This window comes from Somniosus microcephalus, chromosome 8 (assembly GCF_052327205.1).
Source record: "Somniosus microcephalus isolate GS21.2 chromosome 8, FLI_Smic_1.0, whole genome shotgun sequence".
Lineage (NCBI taxonomy): Eukaryota > Metazoa > Chordata > Chondrichthyes > Squaliformes > Somniosidae > Somniosus > Somniosus microcephalus.
The window spans coordinates 143,955,680-143,979,152 of record NC_140994.1 but is presented as its reverse complement, the minus strand read 5'-3'; the positions used below and the strand labels follow the sequence as shown (position 1 = coordinate 143,979,152).

The window sequence follows — 23,473 nt, the reverse complement described above, 5'->3', positions numbered from 1 at the left end:
GCACTCCCTCCATGGCAAGAACATCCTTCCTCAGATAAGGTGGCCAAAACTGCACACAATACTCAAGGTGTGGTCTCACCAAGGCCCTGTACAACTACAGCAAAACATCCTTGCTCCTGTACTCGAATCCTCTCGCTATGAAGGCCAACATACCATTTGCCTTCTTAACCACCTACTGCACCTACATGCTTACCTTCAGCGACTGGTGCACAAGGACACCCAGGTCTCGTTGCACTTCCCCTTTTCCCAATCTATTGCCGTTCAGATAATAATCTGTCTTCCTGTTTTTGCCACCAAAGTGGATAACCTCGTTATACTGCATCTGTCATGCATCTGCCCAATCATCCAACCTGTCCAAATCATACTGGAGTTTCTCTGCATCCTCCTCACAGCACACACACCCACCCAGCTTTGTGTCGTCTGCAAACTTGGAGATATTACATCTAGTTCCCTCATCTAGATCATTTATATTGTGAATAACTGGGGTCCTAGCACCGATCCCTGCGGTACCCCACTAGTCACTGCCTGCCACTCGGAAAAAGACCCGTTTATTCCAACTCTTTGCTTCCTATCTGCCAACCAGTTCTCTATCCAAGTCGGTACCTTACCCCCAATCCCATGTGCCTTAACATTACACGCTAATCTCTTACGCGGGACCTTATTGAAAGCTTTCTGAAAGTCCAAATACACCACATCCACTGGTTCTCCCTTATCTATTCTACCAGTTACATCCTCAAAAAATTGCAGTAGATTAGTCAAGCACGATTTACCTTTTGTAAGAACAAATAGATTTTTCTGCTGAACTCTCATCTCGCCAGCTGATGTGAAGCACACCAAGGCTCAGTTGAGAAATTGTTGAATTTTTGGACACCCGAGCACAAAGGAGGACAGCTCTTCTTCCACTCTTTGCTGGCAAGTGTAGGAAGAAAACATTGGAACCTGTGGTTGGTGCCAACACTGTTACAGCGCAAACATTCAAAATGTATTTGCGCTATTTTGCTAAAGCAATTGTAGCCCAATATTCTTCACTGTACCCATGATACTTGCTGTAATACTCAAGATAATTGGTAATATAAATCACATCTAAATTATTGATAACATATCAAAATGATTACATTTAAATGTTTATTGGACAAAAGCCTCAAAAAAAACTTTACAAGCATATTATTTCATAATACATTTAAACATATATCTGACAGACTTTCCTTAAAAATTCCAAGCCAAGCATTGAACCCAGTCACCACATCATAAATATATTTGTCATTTTTCACACTACAAACACCTCATCAATACCTGCTATATATTAGAGAAGCAATGTAAAGAAAGTAGGATAGGTTATGATTATCTGACATATCTTTAAGAAGCACCATCATGTTTCTCTTTTCTGTATAAATCTATAATTAAAATGTATACATCTTGATTCCTGACCGTCTGTATAGCTTAATAATCCTTTTCAGTTGAGGTATTTTCATGGAATAAAGCTAAAGTCCTTAATAAAAGGTAGCAATAGTTTGGAATCCACTTTAACTATTCTAGGTCAACTCTACAGTCTTTACATCTATGGTAACTTGACTGATGTTATAATCATGCATCAGTAATAAGTCAAGTTTGCCTGAAATCAAAGTTCCGTTATCTGGTGAAACTTTAGCATTAATACTGTGCATCCAAGGTTGGCCTGCTCTATATTGGTCACAATGTGTTTGGTCGGAGATTTCTGAGGTAAGAGCGGGTGGGTTGTGGGGGAGGGGCGGGGGGGGGGGGGGGGAAAGGAAGAGAAGTGAAAGCTGAAAAAAATCTGAACCCCAGCCCCAACCCGCCTACTTTCACCTTTAACTCAGGTGGGACGGAGGGTGGGGCGGACTGCCAAGAGGCGGGTTGGCAATTTAAGTATTATAATGAGGCCCGGGGCTTCTACTTTAACTGCAGGCGGCCAGGGATTCCAGGGCTCGGGATTCCCGGTGGCTGCAACGAGGTGGCCACAGCCTCAGGGAGCAATCCTTGCAGGCCGGGAGGAGCAGGAGAGCAGCCCTTTATCTTTCGAACACACTAAGTTGCTGTTTCTTTTAAAACATTAGTAGAGGACTAAAACACTGAAGCTTCATACTCCTTTTAGGAACAGTAACTGTTTCTCTACACGCTAGTTTGGAATCAGTTAAATTTGCGGTGTGTGCGTAACAATAACCACATTGACTAGTTAAAAAAAAGCGAAGCTTGACACTGTAAAATTATCTGGATCAGCAAAAAGCAAAGTGCATTTCAACTATGCACAGCCAATATCCTGCTTAAGCAGATTTGGAGAGAATGTAGCCTACATTTGCAAAAAAACAAGCTTACAGGATTCATATATAAAACATCAGCTTAGGTTGCAGCTATACAACAGGATCTGCCACTGTAATTTGATAGCTTGGTCAAGTACACTTGATGCTGTTAACTTAAACTTTGTGAAGAACGCTCAAATTGATTCTGAGAATTACAAAATAAATTACAGGTATAAGGCCTAGGGCAGTAATGTAAAATGGGCAACTGAAGCCAATGCAAAAGAAAATCAAGTGGGGTGTAAACCGGGCTGCTGATTCGCAATTGCCCATTTTTGCGCGCGCTCAAGACTAATTTCACCCCCTTTTTGTTTTTCACCTTCAAACAAAAGGAAATGTATTCAGAACCTAATGTGTTTTTTGAGAAAGTACCTTGCTATGTACATTTGTGGCTTAATGTCTATTGTAAATAAAATTAATTAAAAAAAATTGTCATGAATCTTCAAACACGGGGTTGTTGTAATTGCTCCAGGATCCAGTTGGATTGTCTTCCTGTAGGCGGCTATAGAACACTCTCCTACAAATAAAACAAAAAAGGACTTTTTATTTTCTGCTCCTGGCGGTGGGAATGAGAGTCCACATTTTCTTATTTCACTAGCAACAACAAATCACCTTCAGCTCAGCATGCTCAAACTGAACCAGTGTAAATCAGTGATTGTAAATTGGCCATCCAGCACTGAACATAATCTCGAAAACAGATTCAATCCAGTCTTCTAATGTATTTAGCCTGTCATAGTTCTTGGTTTCAATTGTTTGGAAAACAGGAACTATAATCTTTCAATTTTTTAATTCAAAAATAATTATGTTTAATTGGGTCACAATTGTTGTTTAATGTTGTTTCAACTAGAATTGATGGGTGGAGGAAGGAAATGGAAATGTTTTATCGTCTGGATTTTCAATCAAACGTAATCTAGGTCAAATCTCACTAAACAGAATGCATTGTCCTAACCACAACAAAGAGCTCTATCTGATGGCCCAGGTAAGAACAAGTGAAACTCGCTTGTACACAGTGGTAGGTGGATTCCAATGTCGTGCAGCTCAAAGTCTAGACACTGCTGTCATTTTATTAGGAGTTAGGAGCTTTACTTTTTGTTCTACAGGACTACCCAGCCTATTGGGATAAAGCTTCTGCTTTGGGCGCAATCCAGCCCCAAAATGCACCCAAAATTGCCCCGTTTTGAGAAGTGTTTTTTTTCCTTGAGTTTCCTCTCAAACTCACTCACGAACACAAAACCTGCCATGAACCAGCACAATCGGGCAGCGTTTTAGAACATAATTTTTTTTAAATGTGCTTTAAAATATATTCCTTGATATATTTACGAGTGGTAACTTGGTGCAGTTTGATTAATACAGCTGAAAATGAGTTTATCCCAAAAAATAAGCTTTTTTTTTTCCATCACAGTGTCAATCCACCACCTGTGAATAACCCAATTTTAAATTACTTTTCAAAAATATACAGAACAATTTGCTAGTTATATTGGGGTACATTAGTCAGTTTCTCAGTATTTAAAAAAAAAATTACATTCAAAATCTTTTAAAGTGTGCCTAGTAGTGTTCTTGTGCCCAAAAGAGCCAGCTTACTTTTTGGAGCCTCCTGGAAGGCCTGCAAAAGAGTGCAATTAGAGGAAACTCCCACTAGTAATTCGCCCTGGGTTGTGGCCAGTTTTGTGCAATGTTTTTTAAACTAGCGCAAAATATCGTGGAAAATCAATTTACGCTGAACATAATTTGCGCTTAAAATTCCACAATCTTTTGCAGGGTTACACCGATTTTGGGTGAATTGCCCCAGAAAAACCTGCACAACCGAACAGAAGCTCAACCCCAATATTTTGACTTAGGACGGATAGAGCTGGGATGTCCAAACTGCAGCCTATGAGTCGCATGCGGCCCTTGAGCCATGGTAATGCAGTGCTTGAAAATCAGGAAACGCAACCCTCAATCAGGCTTATATTTCAAAATTGTTGGTTTGTTGTTTGAAATTCGTGGGCCTGGAGATTTAGAAAGGACTGTTTTTAGCTCTGTTGCCTGATTGGTGAATAAATTTTAAATCAGAACACCAAGATCTCTTAGTATTAGCAACTTGAGATATATGTATATAAATTAATAACAACATAGATTTAAACTTTATTTGTAGTCCCCGAGACATCAAAGCAGTCCACGGAGGCAAATAGCTCAAAATCCCCTGGCCTAGACATAAAAGTGCTTAAACATACTGGAGAGGATATTAATAAGCAGAAACAGCAATACTGAGAGCCAAACAAAATGGAATATTGACAAGTAAATGTGCAGTATTAGTAGAATCAATTTATGGGAATCATCTAAGATGTGCATTGTCAGTATATTATTTTCTGGCAATCAGCTGCTGATCATCATTCAATATAGTTACAGTGAGAAAAGCTATTATCATTATCCTTTCATTTTTGGGAACTGGGTTTGGATTTCACCCAGATTAATAGCGTGAAGGTCTCCTCTCATTGGCAGCTGCGAGAATTCTACATTAAACAAGTTCAGGCAGCTCAACCCAGTTCCTAGTAGTCGCAAGACAACAGTACAAAACTGCCCAGAGTTTGTTACAGGCAGTTTTACTCAGACAGGGCATAAGGGTGGCTGATGTGGGAAATATAAAAATGCACGATAGTATAGTCAGAGGCTTTTTTGAGACTGGGGTTGAGGCAGAGTAGAAAGACTTTTATTCTCCATCCCAGTTGTCTAATATCTGCCTGTATTGGGCTTTGCCTCACAGGACAGTGTAGGGAGAGTACAGCCCACACTATAACTAATCCAGGAGTGCTAGATACAGATCCTGGGTGCCAAAGGTGTTCCCGCATTGACATTCCCCACTTAAATAAGCACAAAGGCCTAGAAATTTGTCTCTGGCAGTGGCGCAGCATGGGTGATTTCAGGTTGGCTGCCCATTATACGTAGCACCTGGTATTCAGATCTTGCAGTCAATGAAAGTGAATATTGAGCGCAGCATATAACGGTCAGTCGATCCGACACCGCCCATTTTGTGCCACCGCCCAAGATGAATTTCTAGGCCAATGTCTTTCCAGAAAAATAAGTAAATAGACATATTGGTATTCTCTTACGGATTCTGGTTAGTGTTATTCTGCTGCCCTTATTAAAGTGCATGAACCTACCTTTTCTTCAAATACATCACCAATCCCAGTAATGCTACAGCGACGAGAATCAAAGACACTACAACAGTTAAAGCTGTTCCTGTTAATAAAAATACAAAATTATTAATACCTTAAATATGTATTATGTTGCTTAAAATAAATGGCCACCTCACAAAAATAATCTAAAATAGCAACACTATTTACCCAAATGGTACTAAACCTCTATTAGTCCTTTGACTTGTGTATTTAGTTTATTACTTATTGTTGGAATGTTTTTCTGTTTTGGCTTCAGTTGTTCAATACTATTTTGTATGTAAATGAAGATTTTTGCAAGTCTTAGGTTTGTGCAATTATGAGTGTAGGAAACATAGTTATATTCATTCATAATTATAGAATTCTTTATTTAAGGTTAACTTTAAATTTAAAAAAAAATTGCAAATTGTTCCATAATGAAAATCAGGATTGGGGGTGATTTTAACCCTACTTGCTCAGCAGAAATCTGTCTGAAAGCCGCCATGATCACAACATCTGCAATTTTACCCTGCTCTCCTGAGCAGGCAGCAAGGACATGTGCCTGGAGCCAACAGGGTCCTTTTTTACATATGCATGTTGCGACCCGATGACATCATTGAGACAGTAATTTGAACTCAGACCTGAGTGGGGAATCCACCTGGAGTTAAAATCAGGGCCCCCGACTCCAATTCTGAAATCTGCATTAACTGTTCTTACAGCTACCCGGACACAAAATAGGGGACTGAACTAGCCCCAGTATTGATGGCTGTATTTTCCATACAGTAACACCCTAAGACAGTTAAATTGCTGTACCAAAGAAAAAAAAGAGAACATAACATCAAAATTAAGTTAGAGGTGCATGTCTGTAGAAGCAATTCCAATATGAATGTTAATGACTCAAAGCAAGGTCTAAGACCAAGTCGAGCTTGGGAAGGTTAATCAAAATGTTTCAGGGCAGAGTCCCCTTTAACATTCTGTTTTGAAACATAAAATAAATAAGCGTTGGTCCATGAGAGTGGTGCAACTATATTAATAATACCGATATTAGCTGTGTTTGGATTACATTAAATAGAACAACCATGCAGTGTAAAAATAAGCCATTAACTATTATACAATTGCTTTTAAATATTTGGAAATGGTCTCAGTTCTAGCTGCTACTCTATTTGTTTTGATATCATCAAGTCAAACTTCTCTTTCAACAACGCCCTACCATTACTTTAACTCAATGCTGTCCCTTCTGTAGCTTGTTGGTAGACCAGCTATTGGCTGAGTATTCTGGCTCTGCTCATTTTCTAGTTCCTTTACTACACCGTTTTTGTGATTTTATTGCAGCCACTCCATTTCTCATGACAGCTGCTCCCGCTCGGCTGCTGTAATGCCGCTAGCAGTGTGGAGGAAATCCCATTTGCATGCGCAAACAGGGTTTCCGCCTCATTTCCCGGGAAGTTACGGCAGCAGAGCAGGAGCAGCTCCAAGGAAATTCGTGGCCTATGTCTTTGTAATGAAATCTGTGTCGTCTTGATCCTGTATTCGTTTTGCACTCATGTATATTACCCTCCCCCACTGTGCATAGTTTCACTTCCTCTTTCCCGACTAACCTGGGAGGTTCCAGGTCTTGGCTCTTGGCTCCGCCCCTGACTTCTCTTACATAAAGATCCCAGGATCTGTATGACTCATTCCTGTGAACCAGTCGGCGTGTTGAGATGTTAGCTCTGATCTTAGTGATTAAAAGCCAACTTGTTTAAGTCTATAACTTCTAGTTTTGTGGTTATTGAAGGCCCTTCAGTCTTCCAGACACTGAAAGCAGTTCACGTTGTGTTGATCAACTCCTTCAGAAAGGAGCTGCCTAAATATCTGGTTGAGAATGGGATTAGAGGTTGTAGATAGGTGGAGAATGAGATTAATCAATACTCCATGAGACACATAAATTTCTTAGCTAATGGGATGGGGGGGGATATATGAGGACAGTAGGTCAAAGTTGTACCTTGGATAATTATGCTACAGTTTGGCTTTATAACTTTTATGTATCTAGGGGTTCCTGGTTTGTGGAAGGACCGAACTGGATAGGCTAAATGATATTAGGGGTAATTTTAACGTAACACAACTGGCGCAAACTGACGGTGACAGTTTTACACCATGCCCAATTTTACTTTCCATTGTGTAAAGTAAAATCGGGCGATAGTAAAACGGGCTTCAGATCCTATCTCATCAGTTTCTTGCCAGTTGGTTAGATTAAAACTAGCCCCCTTTGTTCTTTTATGCTATGTTTAGCTCTTATGTTCTCCTAGAAAATAGAAGCTTGCTTCACTCAATGTCTTGCACTGGCCAACGCTCCCTGCTGCTCGTCTGCCTTGTCTGGTCTTCCATCGTGGCCCAAGCCCCTATCAGATGTTCAGCCTATATCCTGTACGTGATTTTCCCACTTGGTGCTGTCCTGTTACATTACATCGTGTTTCTACAGCAGTCTGCGTGCTGGTCACCTGACATCCTACTGTAGGTTAACATATATCCATTGCCTGCCTTACATCCGTTCTGTACTTTTAAATTGGTGCTTGTTGGACTCTTTGTGCTTCTATGATTCACTGCTGATAGAATGTTACAGCACAGAAACAGGCCATTCTGCCCATCAAGGCTGCACAGGTGCTTTTTTGCGTGAACCACCTAACCTAATCTCATCCGCCTGCTCAATCCCCAAACTCTGTAATATTACTCTTTTTCAAGTAGCTATCGAATTCCCTTGAAACATGGACTCTGCTTCAACAACAGTTTGTGGAAGAGAATTTCATTTTCTAACTGCCCTCTGTGTAATTTTCTCTAACTTTTTTTTATTATTCATTCTTAGGACGTGGGCATCACTGGCAAGGCTGGCATTTATTGCCTTTCTCTAGCTGCCCTGAGCAGCTGGTGGCAGGCTTCCTTCCTGAACCACTGCAGTCTTTATTTGTAATGGTTTGGATACAACTGAGTGGCTTGCTAGGATATTTCAAAGGGAATTTAAGAGTCAACCACGCTGGTGTGGAACTGGAGTCACGTATAGACCAAACGGGTAAGGACTGCAGGTTTCCTTCCTTTAGAATGGGTTTTTACAACAATCTAACAAATGCATGGTCATTTTTACTGATACTAGCTTTTTATTTCCAGATTTTTTAAACTGAAGTCAAATTCTCAAATTGCCATGGTGGGGCTTGAACTCACGTTCTCTGGATTATTAGGCTAGCTTTCTAAATTACATAACCACTATGCTACCATTGTCTTAAATATATTCCATCTTGTTACTATCTTGTCGACAAATGGAAACAATCTTTCACTATTTACCCTTCATAATCTTGAAGACCTCGATCAAGTCACTGATCAACTTTCTTAGCTCGTGAAAAAAGCCTCAACTTCTCAAATTTCTCTTTAAAACTGTAACCCATCATCCCTGGTAACATTCTGGTGAATCTACACTACGTCTTTTCCATTGCTTTTACGTTCTTCCCATAATGCTGTACCTAAAACAGTATATAATATACCAACTGCAGACTAATTAAGTTGTACAAATTTAACAGTCTCCTTGCTTTTGTATTCTATGGCTCCAAGTACTGTACCATGCTTCATCTAGCACCTTCTAGGTCCTCAACTATTCTTCTGTCAACATCAAAACTTGATGGCTGATGAAGTGGAAATGGCCCTGCTTCCCAATCCGCATCACCCTCCCCATGGGACTGTTGTGATTAAAAACGTACTTTTTGTCTGTATTCAATTTTTGAGACTCTCCACTATCTCCTATTATTCTCCCAGTTTTTCTCCTGGTTTACAAACCACTGCTTATTTATTAGTACAAAACTGGGGGAGGGATTACAAATTTCCCTCAGGCACCTCAATTCCAAGGACGCAAAGCTACCTCTAACTGCAGGGATAATTTACGATAATTTAATACAGATAAGAACTAAGTGTCATTAACTGCATTTTATTTCTCCAGTGTAAACACTGAAAAACTATTACGACCGGTCACCTCTGCATTAGATTCAGCATCTGACCTTGCAAAAGTGACAACTCTGTTAAAACACCATTATATAGCTCAAAGAAAACATGCTAAGAAAGGCTGACTGAGCATACAATTTTAACACTAGACTACAAAACCAACTAAAACATATCAGGAATAAACATACACACACGGCCCTCTAAATCACCCTGCCTTCGATACCCTTCTCCACATTTCTCTCTCTTCCTTAGTATTACGTATTGGCAAAACAAAACCAGATTTCCTCACTGGCCAGTTTCAGTCCTCATCTGATCTGTCTGCTCCTTTTCTACAGCAATACTGCCATTGGGATGTACTAGGACTGGACATACGAGTCCTACAGCAGTTTTTTTTAATCGTTTAGTTTGGGGAGTGGCCCCATAACCTAAAATAAGGTTCTTCCTCTAAATGGTGATGGCAAAAATGCTGCGCCTAAATTACTCAGGGGTTCCACCGATCTTCTGACATAATTCTGGAGGGAGACCAGCAGGATTCCCCCAGACAATGGAAAATGGCGAAACCCGCCCTTTTCAAGGAAAATGTTGCCAAGAGGGTGGAGCCACTGGGAGTTCCTGCTCCAGTGCCTCAGTCAGGACATGCTGTACGTGTGGATGAAGGTATGGCCAGTGTGAGCAATACCGGCCTCAAGATGGGCCCGTCAGCTGAGGGCCAAGTCAGGGAAGTTGCCTGAACCCTCGAAGAAATGTGAGTTTATTAATATGGACGGCACTCAGGCTTGGGCTGATAAGTGGCAAGTAACATTCACGCCAGACAAGTGCCAAGCAATGACCATCTCCAACGAGAGTCTAACCACCGCCCCTGGACATTCAATGGCATTACCATCACTAAATCCTCCACCATCAACATCCTGGGGGTCACCATTGACCAGAAACTTAACTGGACCAGCCACATAAATACTGTGGCTACAAGAGCAGGTCAGAGGCTAGGTATTCTGCGGTGAGTGTCTCGCCTCCTGACTCCCCAAAGCCTTTCACCATCTACAAATAAAAAATTATATATTTTTCCAAAACAAGGCGAACTCTGGCAGGGTCAGCGCTGCTGGTCACTACCATCCCAAGGAAATTTTACCTCACTGTACAGAATGGAAACTGCACTTTTGAGTTTTTTTGCACGAGAGAAACACACAAATTTACTATTTTTCAAGTTGGGTAAAATCACTTAACATGATGCTTGTGCTGTTAAAGAAATTGGACCCGGTCTTTTCCTCCCTTTACTTGGGAGTCACACACTATTTACAAGTTATTTATCCAACAACTATGCCTCCTCCTCTCATACCCAACACCAAGTTCAGCATTATAGAAAGTCAATGAAGTTCTCAAAACAATAATAATGCTCCCTCCCAAAGCCTATCCCATGTCCCACACAAGTATTGTTACCTCCTCCTTCACGCAAGTTCAGTCATTCTACCAGGAAAGATGACAAACTGACCTAGGCATCAAAGTAATAAAAAAAGCCTTACAACCTAAAGCAGACACATTTTTTTTATTCGTTCATGGGATGTGGGCGTCGCTGGCAAGGCCGGCATTTATTGTCCATCCCTCGTTGCTCTTGAGAAGGTGGTGGTGAGCTGCCTTCTTGAACCGCTGCAGTCCAAGTGGTGAAGGTACTCCTTCAGTGCTGTTTGGGAAGAAGTTCCAGGATTGTGACCCAGCAGCGATGAAGGAACAGCGATATACTTCCAAGTCAGGATGATGTGTGACTTGGAGGGGAGCTTGGAGGTGGTGGTGTTCCCATGCGCCTGCTGGCCTTGTCCTTCAAGGTGGTAGAGGTCACGGGTTTGCGAGGTGCTACCAAAGAAACCTTGGTGAGTTGCTGCAGTGCATCTTGTAGATGGTACACACTGCAGCCACAGTACGCTGGTGGTGGAGGGAGTGAATGTTTAAGGTGGTGGATGGGGTGCCAATCAAGCGGGCTGCTTTGTCTTGGATGGTGTCGAGCTTCTTGAGTGTTGTTGGAGCTGCACTCATCCAAGCAAATGGAGAGTATTCCATCACACTCCTGACTTGTGCCTTATAGATGGTGGAAAGGCTTTGGGGAGTCAGGAGGTGAGACACTCGCCACAGAATACCTAGCCTCTGACCTGCTCTTGTTGCCACGGTATTTATGTGGCTGGTCCAGTTAAGTTTCTGGTTAATGGTGACCCCCAGGATGTTGATGGTGGGAGATTCAGCTATGGTAGTGCCGTTGAATGTCAAGGGCTGGTGGTTAGATGCTCGCTTGTTGGAGATAGTCATTACCTGCCACTTGCGTGGTGCGAATGTTACCTGCCACTTATCAGCCCAAATGCAAAACCATTACACTTGACACCCCTACATGTACACACAATCCTCAGGAGGAATTGAAACCTCCCTAACATTTTCCAGTGGTCGATCCCACAGATGCAGAATATGAGAGCAGGCATATGTAAACATTATGCAAATGAGGGAAATACACTCTTCACCATGTTTTCTGCCATTTGCACTGTTTCAATGCTGGATACAAAGTGTGTTTGGCCCAAGCATCTAGTATTCAATGACTGACTGGAGGGAGAGGAAACATTTTCCTGGCAGCCTGGGCCTGTGCAGATAAGAGTGAAACCTGTAAATTACAGACACCTTAGGGACTGGTATCAGCTGTTTTTTTGCAGGAGTCCTTATTTTCAAAATGGTCATTGTATGTACTTTAAAAAAATTTAGTAGAATGGGGAATACTTTACCCAGCATCCATGGCAGCAAAGAAACCACTCTATCCCTGGGATAGAGCCGTGCAAGCATTCAATCCCAGAGATAGAGGGCTGGATTTTCCAAGCCCTGAGGAGGCGGGATTGCTGGTAAAGTAGCAGAAAGTGGGGGCAGATGGCAAACCCGCCCCCATCCCGCCTCTGTGCCCTTTTGCCAGGAGGCGGAAAGAAGTGCTGCTTCGGGTCCCGTCTCCTGGAGGCGGGAAAGGCATTAACTACTGTTAACAGGCATAAAAAAGGGTTAGTGCCATTTTACCTTCACGGGTGAAGGCTTCCCAACCTCGGAGAACCCCGCCAGGTTGGAGGAGATGTGAAGGAGGTCTGCGGCAGTCGGAGGCACCTGGAAGTAAGATGTAGAGGTGGGTGATGGGTGCAAGTGTGGAGTAGTAAGTATGTAAGGTGAGTGATAAGTGTAAAAAAATGTTCACTTACCTTGTTTTCTTCCTACAGCCTTCATCCTCTCTGGATCAGGAGACCCGACATCCTCATTGTCAATTTCACAGACTGGCTGTTGGATCCTCCAAACCAACAGCCATCTGAAATTGACAAAATTGAAAGGTTTGATGAGTCCTGAACACAAGGACTCATAAAACTACAGAGAATGTCAGTGTTTGACAGCTTCACAGAGCTGTCAAATGCTGATATTTCTTCTTTCAAGAGGTCTTGACAGATAGCACGTCTGACGTTGACGTGCTCTGTCAGTGACTTCCTCCCTAATTGACCTGCTGAGCCCACAGGGCGGGCTTAACAAGGTCAATCAGGGGAAAATCCCTCTGGTTGGTCAGACGAGGAGGGAGGTGGGACATTGACATGACAAGCAGCAGTCCCCCCTCCAACTCTTCTCCATTTAGAAAATCCAGCCCAGAGTGTTTTCCCTGCCGCTATGCAAACTAGGTAAAGAGTTCCCCATTCCACAAAAGCCGTTTCTTTCACAAATCCCATTGCTGCCTCGCGCTGACTGGTATACCCCGAATTGATGAAAATCTGGGGGCAGAAAGGAAGCTCGCTGCAAGGAGAAACATCATTGATCCTGACTCAGTGAAAGTTCCAGATACCGCAGCTTTGCAACAGGCTGTGTCCCATGTTTTAAGTTGTAAAAGGGCTTGGTGCATTGAAAGCTGCCCGTATTTCGCAATTTGCGAGTGTCTGGTTTCAGAGTTCCTCTTGTATATTTGTATATTTTACAATGCAAGCTATTTGGGCCTCTCAGTAAGTGTTTGTTTTTTTGCAGGTGCCTGCTTTTGGGGAGGGTTCATTTATACAGGTTTCACTGTACTCACAGAGCATGTCCATGGGCTGAAGATAGGGAGGCTAAATTTTGTGGAAAAAAATCTAGTTTTTCAGGTTGTGCAAAGACTTCCTGTATCCCATACTACAGCAGGTGCCTGAGGCCTGCTTCTTGGAACTCTGCCCTCTTTTTGTTGAGGCTCCCTCACAGAGGCTGGGGGTCTACCTCCAGAATGCTAATGGCCCCAGAGCCAGAAGTCCTGCCCCTTCAGAGATACAGTTCAATCGGCAGGAAGAGGCAGAAAGCCTAGACCAGCCTCTGCTTAAATGAGCAGGATAGTTTAATTATGTTTTTCAACCAGATCCATGTATATATTCAAATAGTTACTGCATAATCCTGTCCAGAAAACTAGCATGTAATTCTGTCTACATTTAATATTAAATAATATGTTGCCCCACAAAAACAAGTTTTAATTTTAGTTAGTTCAAAAACATCATCAATGAAGAACTGCCATTCCCTTCAAATAATCTTTAAAGGGGTATTGTTTTCACATAATAGAGGCAGAAAACCCATGAATCACTGTTATGTCAATGTTATATTAAGTGATGTGATGATTTATTGACGTAAAAGGTTGAGCAAACTTAGTCTTAAAGAATAAAACTGCCCAGCCAATAAGTTAGAATTTTAAATTCATTTACAAGTTAAACCGGTTTGCCTGTGTCTCAATGAGTAGCAACATCAATAACACAATAGTTTCAACAAGCATTGCACGAGATTTTTCATTTCATTGTGCCCACTACTTGCCAGAAGGCTCTGGGTAAAATATGCTGCCTAGAATTGAAGTTGCTCTTTTGATTAAAGCGCAAGCTGCAATGTCCACAATGCCGAAATAATAAAGTAATACGATTTCAAAGTGCTCATGCTGCATGGTAAGCTGCCGATAATCACACGTGTTCCTTGCAATGCTTTGATACGGTTTAGTAAGATTTGATCATCCAATATGGCTGCAGTTTCCACCCAAATGGTTAGAGACCAGGAGGCTCAATTTCTGCAGGAGTTCTGCCAATTCTTTGGCGGAAGAGCCTCGGAAACCCTTAGCAGCATTTACGCTATTTTTCTGGGGTTTCTGCGGCTCTTCCACCAAAGTTATGGTGGACGTGCAGGAGAAACCCCCCTCCGGAAATTCACCCCCATCCTTTGCACTGAGTTGAATGGAAGTGCATCATTTGCACCTAATTTTCCGGAGCCAATTCATTATCATAATTATACATGGCACCATGATCAGAGTTGGACGTTTGCAGGGAGCTCACTCGTGGCTAAGTGGAAAACTGTATGTAAGTGAAACGTAAAGGTATGGGGACAATTAAAAAGGAAACAACAGGGTGACAAAAATTCTGAAAGCCTCTGGGTGGGCTCAAAAGGCAACTGAACTCAGTAGCAGCCTTGGCCAAGGCTGAACAAGGAGGGGACTTAGAACTTAGTGCTGTGCATTGAGTGCTGCTAGAGTTTGGTAAGAGGGAGAAAAGTCATTTAAGTGTATTTTGTGAATTTTAGTGTGTTAAAAAGTTAATTATTTGAAGTGAGTTTAATTTTTAAGTGTATATTAAACTGTTGGGGAGTTTAAACCAGAAGTAGAATCCAGGTATAAAAGGGGCGGGACTAGTGCTTGTGCACAGTGTGCTGTGCATTGAGTGCTGCTAGAGTTTGGTAAGAGGGAGAGTTCGGGCAAGCGGGAGGTGAGGGTGTGTTTTTTGTTCTGTTTTGTTCCCCACTCCCAGGCTTAGACAGCACTGCGGAAGCGGAGCAGCGAGATGAGTCAACCAAACAGGCCCCACAGACAGTATTCAAGGAGGAGGTTGGTGATCAGCTGGTTGGTTGGTTTTCTTCCTTCTCTTTTATTCCTTTAAGTTGGTAAGTCCTATTGAATAGTGGTGTAATAGTATCATCTATATCGGGGCAGAGGGTCTTCATAACTAATAATAATAAATTTAATTAATTACATAGATATGGGTGAACAGGTGATGTGTCACTGTTGCAAAATGTTGGAGCTGGTGGACCCCATTGAGGCTCACGGTGACTACATTTGCATTAAGTGTTTGCTGCTAGAGGAACTCCAGCTCCATGTTAAAGAGCTTGAGACCGAGCTTCAGACACTGCGACACATCAGGGAGGGGGAGAAGTTCCTGGACTCTATGTTTCAGGAGATGGTCACACCTATGAAATTAATTAATGCAGATGTAATCCATGGTCAGGGACAGGACGGTGTGACTACGAGTGAGGCAGGTACAGGGATCCAGGAGGCAGTGTTGATGGAGCCGCAGCCCTTGCTCTTGTCAAGCAGGATCGAGGTTCTTACTCCCTGTGAGGGCGGGAGCGGGGACTGCAGGGAGGTTGAGCAACCTGGCCACAGCACCGTGGTACAGGGGGCCATTCAAGTGGAGGGAGTAAAAAGAAATGTTGTAGTGGTAGGGGATAGTATCATTAGGGGGATAGATAGGGTTCTCTGCAGTCAAGAGCGGGAGTCCCGAAGGCTGTGTTGCCTGCCCGGTGCCAGGGTTAAGGACATATCTTCTGGGCTGGAAAGAAACTTGGAGTGGGAGGGGGCGGATCCAGTTGTCGTGGTCCATGTTGGTACAAACAACGTAGATAGGACAAGGAAGACGGTTCTGTTAAAGGAGTATGAGCAGCTAGGGGTCAAATTAAAAAACAGAACCTCAAGGGTAATAATCTCTGGGTTATTACCTGAGCCACGAGCGAATTTGGCTAGCATAAATAAAATTAAAGAGTTAAATGCGTGGCTCAAAGACTGGTGTGGGAGAAATGGGTTTTGCTTCTTGGGACACTGGCACCAGTACTGGGACAGGAGGGAGCTGTTCCGTTGGGACGAACTCCACTTGGCCAGTGCTGGGACGAGAGTCCTGGCGAATCATATAACTAGGGCTGTAGAGAGGGCTTTAAACTAATTAGTGGGGGGGAGGTTTCTAGAGAGCAAATAATAGAAATGACAACGGAGAAGATCATAGACTTAGGTAGCAGTGGGGGAATTAAAAAAAACAGAACGTGTCAGGAAGGGACAGAAGGTATGGAGTAAAAAGTAAAGTACTAAAAGGGGAAAAAACAGGAACTAAGTGTTGCAAAACATATTTGAAAGTTCTTTATCTGAATGCACGTAGCATTCGTAACAAAATATGGGTATGATCTTGTGGCCATTACAGAAACATGGCTGCAGGGTGACCATGACTGGGAATTAAACATACCAGGTTATTTAACAATCAGGAAGGACAGGCAGGAAGGGTGGGGCGGCTATGTTAATAAAGGAAGGAATCACTATAATAGAGAAATGATCTTGGGTCAAAGGAGCAGGATAGTGAAACAGTTTGGGTGGAGATAAGGAATAATAAGTGGAAAAAAACACTAGTGGGCGTAGTCTATAGGCCTCCGAACAGTTGCAACTCTGTTGGACGGAGTATTAATCAGGAAATAGTTGAGGCTTGTAATAAGGGAACAGCTATAATTATGGGGGATTTTAATTATCATATTAACTGGACAAATCAAATTGAGCAGAGCAGCCTTGAGGATGAGTTCATTGAGTGTATTAGGGATGGGTTTCTTGAGCAGTATGTAACTGAACCGACTAGGGGGCAAGCAACCTTAGATTTGGTCCTGTGTAATGAGACAGGATTAATTAAAAATGTCCTAGTAAAGGATCCCCTTGGAATGAGTGACCATAACATGGTTGAATTCCATATTCAATTAGAGGGTGAGAAGGTTGGATCTCAAACAAGCGTGCTGAGCTTGAATAAAGGAGACTATGAAGGTATGAGAGCGGAATTGATTAGAGTGGACTGGGAAAATAGATTAAAGGGTAAGACGGTACATGATCAGTGGTGTACATTTAAGGAGTTATTTTACAACTTCCAAAAAATATATATTCCACTGAGGAAAAAAGGGTGTAAAAGAAGATAGCCATCCGTGGCTAAGTAAATTAATTAAGGATAGTATCCAACTAAAAACAAGGACATATAAGGTAGCCAAATCTAGTGGGAGGATAGAAGATTGGGAAGTCTTTAAAAGACAGCAAAAAATAACTAAAACATTGATTAAGAAAGGGAAGATAGATTATGAAAGTAAATTAGCAAAAAATATAAAAACAGATAGCAAAAGTTCCTATAGTTATATAAAAAGAAAAAGGGTGGCTAAAGTAAATGTTGGTCCCTTAGAGGATGAGACCGGGAAATTAATGGTGGGAAACATGGAGATGGCAAAAACGCTGAACAATTATTTTGTATCAGTCTTTACGGTAGAGGACACTAAGAATATCCCAACACTGGACAAACAGGGGGCTCTAGAGGGGGAGGAGCTAAATACAATTAAAATCACTAAGGAAGTGGTACTTGGTAAAATAATGGGACTCAAGGCGGATAAATCCCATGGACCTGATGGCTTGCATCCTAGGGTCTTGAGGGAAGTGACGGTAGGGATTGTGGATGCATTGGTAATAACTTTCCAAAACTCTCTGGACTCAGCAAAGGTCCCGGCAGATTGGAAAACTGCTAATGTAACACCCTTATTTAAAAAGGGTAGTAGGCAGAAGGCTGGAAACTATAGACCTGTTAGCCTAACATCTGTGGTTGGTAAAATGTTAGAGTCCATTATTAAGGAGACAGTAACGGGACATTTGGATAAACATAATTTAATAGGACAAACTCAGCATGGTTTCATGAAGGGGAAGTCATGTTTGACAAATTTGCTTGAGTTCTTTGAGGAAGTAACATACAGGGTGGATAAAGGGGAACCAGTGGACGTAGTGTATTTAGACTTCCAAAAGGCATTTGACAAGGTGCCACACAAAAGATTATTGCTCAAGATAAAAAAATCACAGGATTGGGGGTAATATTCTGGCGTGGGTGGAGGATTGGCTCTCTAACAGAAAGCAGAGAGTTGGGATAAATGGTTCGTTCTCAGACTGGCAACCAGTAACTAGTGGTGTTCCGCAGGGGTCAGTGCTGGGTCCCCAACTCTTTACAATCTATATTAACGATTTGGAGGAGGGGACCGAGTGTAACATATCAAAGTTTGCAGATGATACAAAGATGGGACGGAAAGTAGTGAGTGAGGAGGACATAAAAAACCTGCAAAGGGACATAGACAGGCTAAGTAAGTGGGCAGAGATTTGGCAGATGGAATACAATACTGGAAAGTGTGAGGTTATGCACTTTGGCAGGAAAAATCATAGAGCAAGTTATTATCTTAATGGCAAGAAACTGGAAAGTACTGTAGTACAAAGGGATCTGGGGGTCCTGGTGCACGAAACTCAAAAAGTTAGTATGCAGGTGCAGCAAGTGATTAAGGCAGCCAATGGAATGTTGGCTTTCATTGCTAGGGGGATAGAATATAAAAACAGGGAGGTATTGCTGCAGTTGTACAAGGTATTGGTGAGACCGCACCTGGAATACTGCATACAGTTTTGGTGTCCATACTTAAGAAAAGACATACTTGCTCTCGAGTCAGTACAAAGAAGGTTCACTCGGTTAATCCCGGGGATGAGGGGGTGGTCATATGAGGAGAGGTTGAGTAGATTGGGACTCTACTCATTGGAGTTCAGAAGAATGAGAGGCGATCTTATTGAAACATATAAGATTGTGAAGGGGCTTGATCGGGTGGATGCGGTGAGGATGTTCCCAATGATGGGTGAAACTAGAACTAGGGGGCATAATCTTAAAATAAGGGGCTGCTCTTTCAAAACTGAGATGAGGAGAAACTTCTTCACTCAGAGGGTGGTAGGTTTGTGGAATTTGCTGCCCCAGAAGGCTGTGGAAGCTACATCATTAAATAAATTTAAAACAGAAATAAGATAGTTTCCTAGAAGTAAAGGGAATTAAGGGTTACGGGGAGCGGGCAGGAAATTGGACATGAGTCTAGGTTCGGAATGGTCATGGCCCTGTGGGTAGTGGAGTGGGCCCAGGGGCCGTGTAGCCTGGTTCTGCTCCTACTGTGTTCTAATTCTGTGTTAGATTTCAGGAGATGGTTTTATTCTTGTTCCTGGCTGGGGTGGAGATCGCCTTTACAGAAGGTAAGTACTGTAGAAAATATAGGGACAGAGTGATCTCCTGGATGAGTTTCGATCGCCTAGATGGGTCGGAGAGGAATTTCCCAGATTTTTTTCTCCCAAATTGGCGATTGGGTTTTTTATCTGGTTTTTCGCCTCTCCCGGGAGATCACATGGGTTCGGGTGGATGGATAGTGATAGAAGATTTGAGGTTAGGATCAGATCAGCCATGATCTTATTGAATGGTGGAGCAAGCTCGAGGGGCCGATTGGCCTACTCCTGCTCCTATTTCTTATGTTCTTATGTTCTAAACAAAAATGAAGGGAATGGAAACCCAAGGTGCAGACATAAGTTTGCAGGTAGATGTTGAAGCAGTCCAACACCCTGTTTGACGGGGCTGCTGGTGGTGCTGCCGGAGGTTGTTGCAAGGACGGTTACCCTCTGTGCCTCTCCAAGGCACCATTATCTAAAAATAAGCTTTGCAGCATGCCTACAAGAAAGTGGAGACAAGTTTCAGGTCACAACTAACTGTTACTGTCCCTGAATATGTCAACCCTATGCTGCATGGTAGCTGCAAATATAAATAACAACCCGGTCCTTGTGAAGACAGTCTTCCATGATCACTGCCAGGTAGGAGTGCCAGGGCCTACCGATATGGATGGTGGCATTTCGGCAGGTGTAGCCAATCAGCATACGTTCCTCCAATTCTGGCTTCTTGCACATCCCAATTTCCTTCGCTCCGCCACTGGCAGCCGTGCCTTCACCTGTCTATGCCCTAAGCTCTGGAATTCGCTCCCTAAACCTCTCCATCTCCCTACCTCTCTCTCTCCTCCTTTAAGTCGCTCCTTAAAGCCTACCTCTTTGACCAGCATGTCCCAATATCTCTTTAGGTTATGTGGCTCATTATCAAATTTTGTCTGATAACGCTCCTGTGAAGTGCTATGTAACGCTCCTGTGAAGTGCTATGTAACATTTTACTATGTTAAAGGCACTATATAAATGCTTGTTGTTGTTGTTATTGTTGATCACCCTGCCATGCCTTCTTTCATACGGTACCATTGAAACCATGACACATTGTACAGGAAAATTTGGTTTATCCGGAGGTTAACTGTCCAGAATGCTCGAGCCACCGGCAAAATTCAGGAGTCGGTTCAGTAAAACTTTTTTCTTTTCGTTGCTTTTTTTTCACCAGTCAGGCTCTGCAAGGTCTAGCTAAAGCTGTTGCTTAGCTACAGAGAGGCTTGCAAGCTACGGCCGACTGTTTAGAAGCAACAGGGTTTGTTGCTAGATATGGAGCTCAAAAGCTTCCGTATGTTTTAACATTAGCGCTGGTTTGTCCGGCAGTTTTGATGGGACGGCAACAACTCGGTCCCGTCGGTGCCGGATATCACAAAGTTTCTGTAATTGGAATGCTTCTCAAGAAGAATGTTTAATTAGGCATCTGTATATCTTACTGGTGCCACCTAGTCTGCTGTCCCAGCTTCCTTTAATAATAGGGGACTCCGCATACACTAATTGTCTGCCAAAGTGAGGTACATGTGGGTGTGTGGATAGGCACAGTGCACTTCTCATGCAGCCTGAGTTGCATTCCAAACACACTGGATGAAGAATTCCAATTGGGAAACCCAGTAATGGAGCTAGGGCAAAATTAATGAACAATTGGCACATATATGTTTGAGTGCATTTGGAAAAAAATGTGGGAAAAAGCAGCTAAACAAAAGTCTGAGTTTCCTTTGCCTGGATATTACTGTACCCTTTCCATGAACTTCATACAAGCGCTTTTTATGCCGGCATTTCCTGCCCACTGGAGGTTATGTATGACACAGAGTGGATGGAGATCCAGTGTAACTATTCCCATTGGGATTGTCTAATTCACACTCTTAAAACATACCCCGTGTCATCTTATTAAGCCTGGTACCCTAGATTTTACAATTGGGTTAATACACGTTATGGAGACCCAATTGGAAAATTGGCCAGAGTTCTGATACGCTGGATCGTTGCCCACCCCATTATTTATTGCCACTTCCAGCAAGCACAGGAAGCACCTGTCCATTTTTGGGCAGTCCATGCAAATTAGGTGGAAATTACATCATTTCTTAAAACCTATTTGTGACTTGTTTTTGGGAAAGGGATTTTTTTTTGGTGAGTTTTTCTGTTGCCAATAGTTTAACATCTGTATTCGTGTCATTTGATTTGAGGCTATCTTTATTCGCCTACCATTTCATTCAGGGGGCAATTGGATTCCCTTTAGAAATACGCCTGTACTTTTGCTTTTTGGAAGAGAAGGAGGAGCAAAGGAGGGATACCAGGCTAGTCAGCCAACACTGGAGGCAAACAGAACCTATCCACAGTATCTCCACACCAAAATATGAAAGCCAAGGCACTCCTATCTCCCCAACTGTCTTAACAGCACTGCCTGCAAAGGCTTTGCTTTACCAAGGACGTCATCACTGAATTATGCCATATGCTGCAACCTCTACAGATCATCTCCAGGACAGGCACTGCACCTCCAATTGTCATTAAGGTCACAGCTCTCCTTAACTTTTGTGCTACAGAGTTATTCCAGGCTGTCACTGGAGAGATCATGCCAATCAACTGTGTACAGATACATTAAGCAAGTCAACAACATATTGTTTGCTACAGTTCATCTCCTTCTCCTTGGACAACAACAGTAGCATGACCAGACACTGCAGTTTTACAGAATGGCAGGATCCCAAACATTCAAGAAGACAAAAATTACACTCGTGGCAATAAATGCTCCCTTGCTCACTGCGGTCAGCAATAATAATAATTAGGTTTAATTTATTTGCCAATCTAATTCTGGTCCCAGATTTTAAGTGTGCTAACTTTACAAAAATGACTGAAGATCTGGAAAAAGTGGACTGGGCAACCATACTAGATAGGCAATCGAGTACAGTGGACATACGGTGCTATTTAAAACCATTCTCAAACAGAATGAAGCCATGTATGTCCCAATGGTTAAAAGGGCACATGGCAAAACAAAACCATTATGGTTGACAAGGAATGTGCAGAGGCGAATCAAATTGAAACAGAAGGCATTCTACACATTTAAGGCATTTAAATCACAGGAGAACAGGGAAAAGAAGGAGGCAAAAACAGCCATAAGGATAGCTAAGAGATCTCTGGGAAAGAAGATGGTGCATAATTGTGGCAGTAATAGCAAAGGCTTTTTCAGCTATGTCAGAAGTTGGAAGACCATTAAGGACCTTATAGGGCCACTAAAGGACACTGTACAGCAGATTTAAACTGATTCTCGGGTTATGGCAGAGCTGCTAAATGACTATTTTGCATCAGTCTATACTCTTGTAGAGGATGCTCATGTTCCAGTTGGAGGGGTGGTCTGTATTGAATAGCATTATTAATATTAAAATAGATAGTAATGTCATCTTGGCTAGATTAGGAAAGCTCAAAATTGGTAGGGCTCTGGGTTCGGATAATATCCATCCAATGGTGATTAAAGAGATGGGACAGGTGCTCTGTGAGCCCCTTGCCCATATCTTCAATAGTTCAATAGAGTCAGGGATTGTTCCCTTCTCTGGAAGCTAGCTCACGTAGTTCCTATTTTCAAAAAAGCGGACAAATCAGAGCTAGGAAATGCCTGACATTCATTATTGGGAAGATGCTAGAAGGGATTGTAAGAGATGCCCTTTATGATCACTGGGAAAGGGAAGGGGCCGTTAGAAATTCAGAACATGGCTTCTGAAAAAGAGGGAGCTGGACCGGTTCTTGACTGGGACAGAGATGGCATCATATAGAAGGAAAGTGACGTTATAGACAACACTCGGTCCATCTGATCTCCTGAACTGGTTTCAATTGCCTGAAGGGGTCAAAGGAGAATTTTCCAGAGAATGTTTTCCCTTATTAACTCTGGGGTTTTTTTTCTGTTTATTTTTGCCTCTCCCAGGAGATGACATGGTTGGGCTGGGGGGGGGGGGGGGGGGGGTGGGAAGCAGTGTTTAGTCCTGATGCTCCAGCCATCATGGTGT

The 23,473-nt window shown here is 42.5% G+C and overlaps 1 protein-coding gene across 2 annotated transcripts in view; it reads right to left on the bottom strand.

The window, feature by feature from the left end:
• Positions 1–1,111: 1,111 nt before the first annotated feature.
• The window catches only part of LOC147113847 (uncharacterized), a 43,951-nt gene continuing 21,589 nt past the window's right edge, over positions 1,112–23,473 (bottom strand). The window contains exons 3-5 of one of the 2 annotated variants that reach the window (XM_085995207.1): positions 12,446–12,529; positions 5,456–5,534; positions 1,112–2,832 (exon numbers count right to left, since the gene is read on the bottom strand). In XM_085995207.1, coding sequence (XP_085851333.1) covers positions 2,748–2,832; positions 5,456–5,534; positions 12,446–12,529 — 248 coding nt within the window. In that variant the 3' untranslated portion in view covers positions 1,112–2,747. The remainder of the gene's footprint in view (positions 2,833–5,455; positions 5,535–12,445; positions 12,530–23,473) is intronic. The other variant, XM_085995208.1, reaches the window with a different exon arrangement.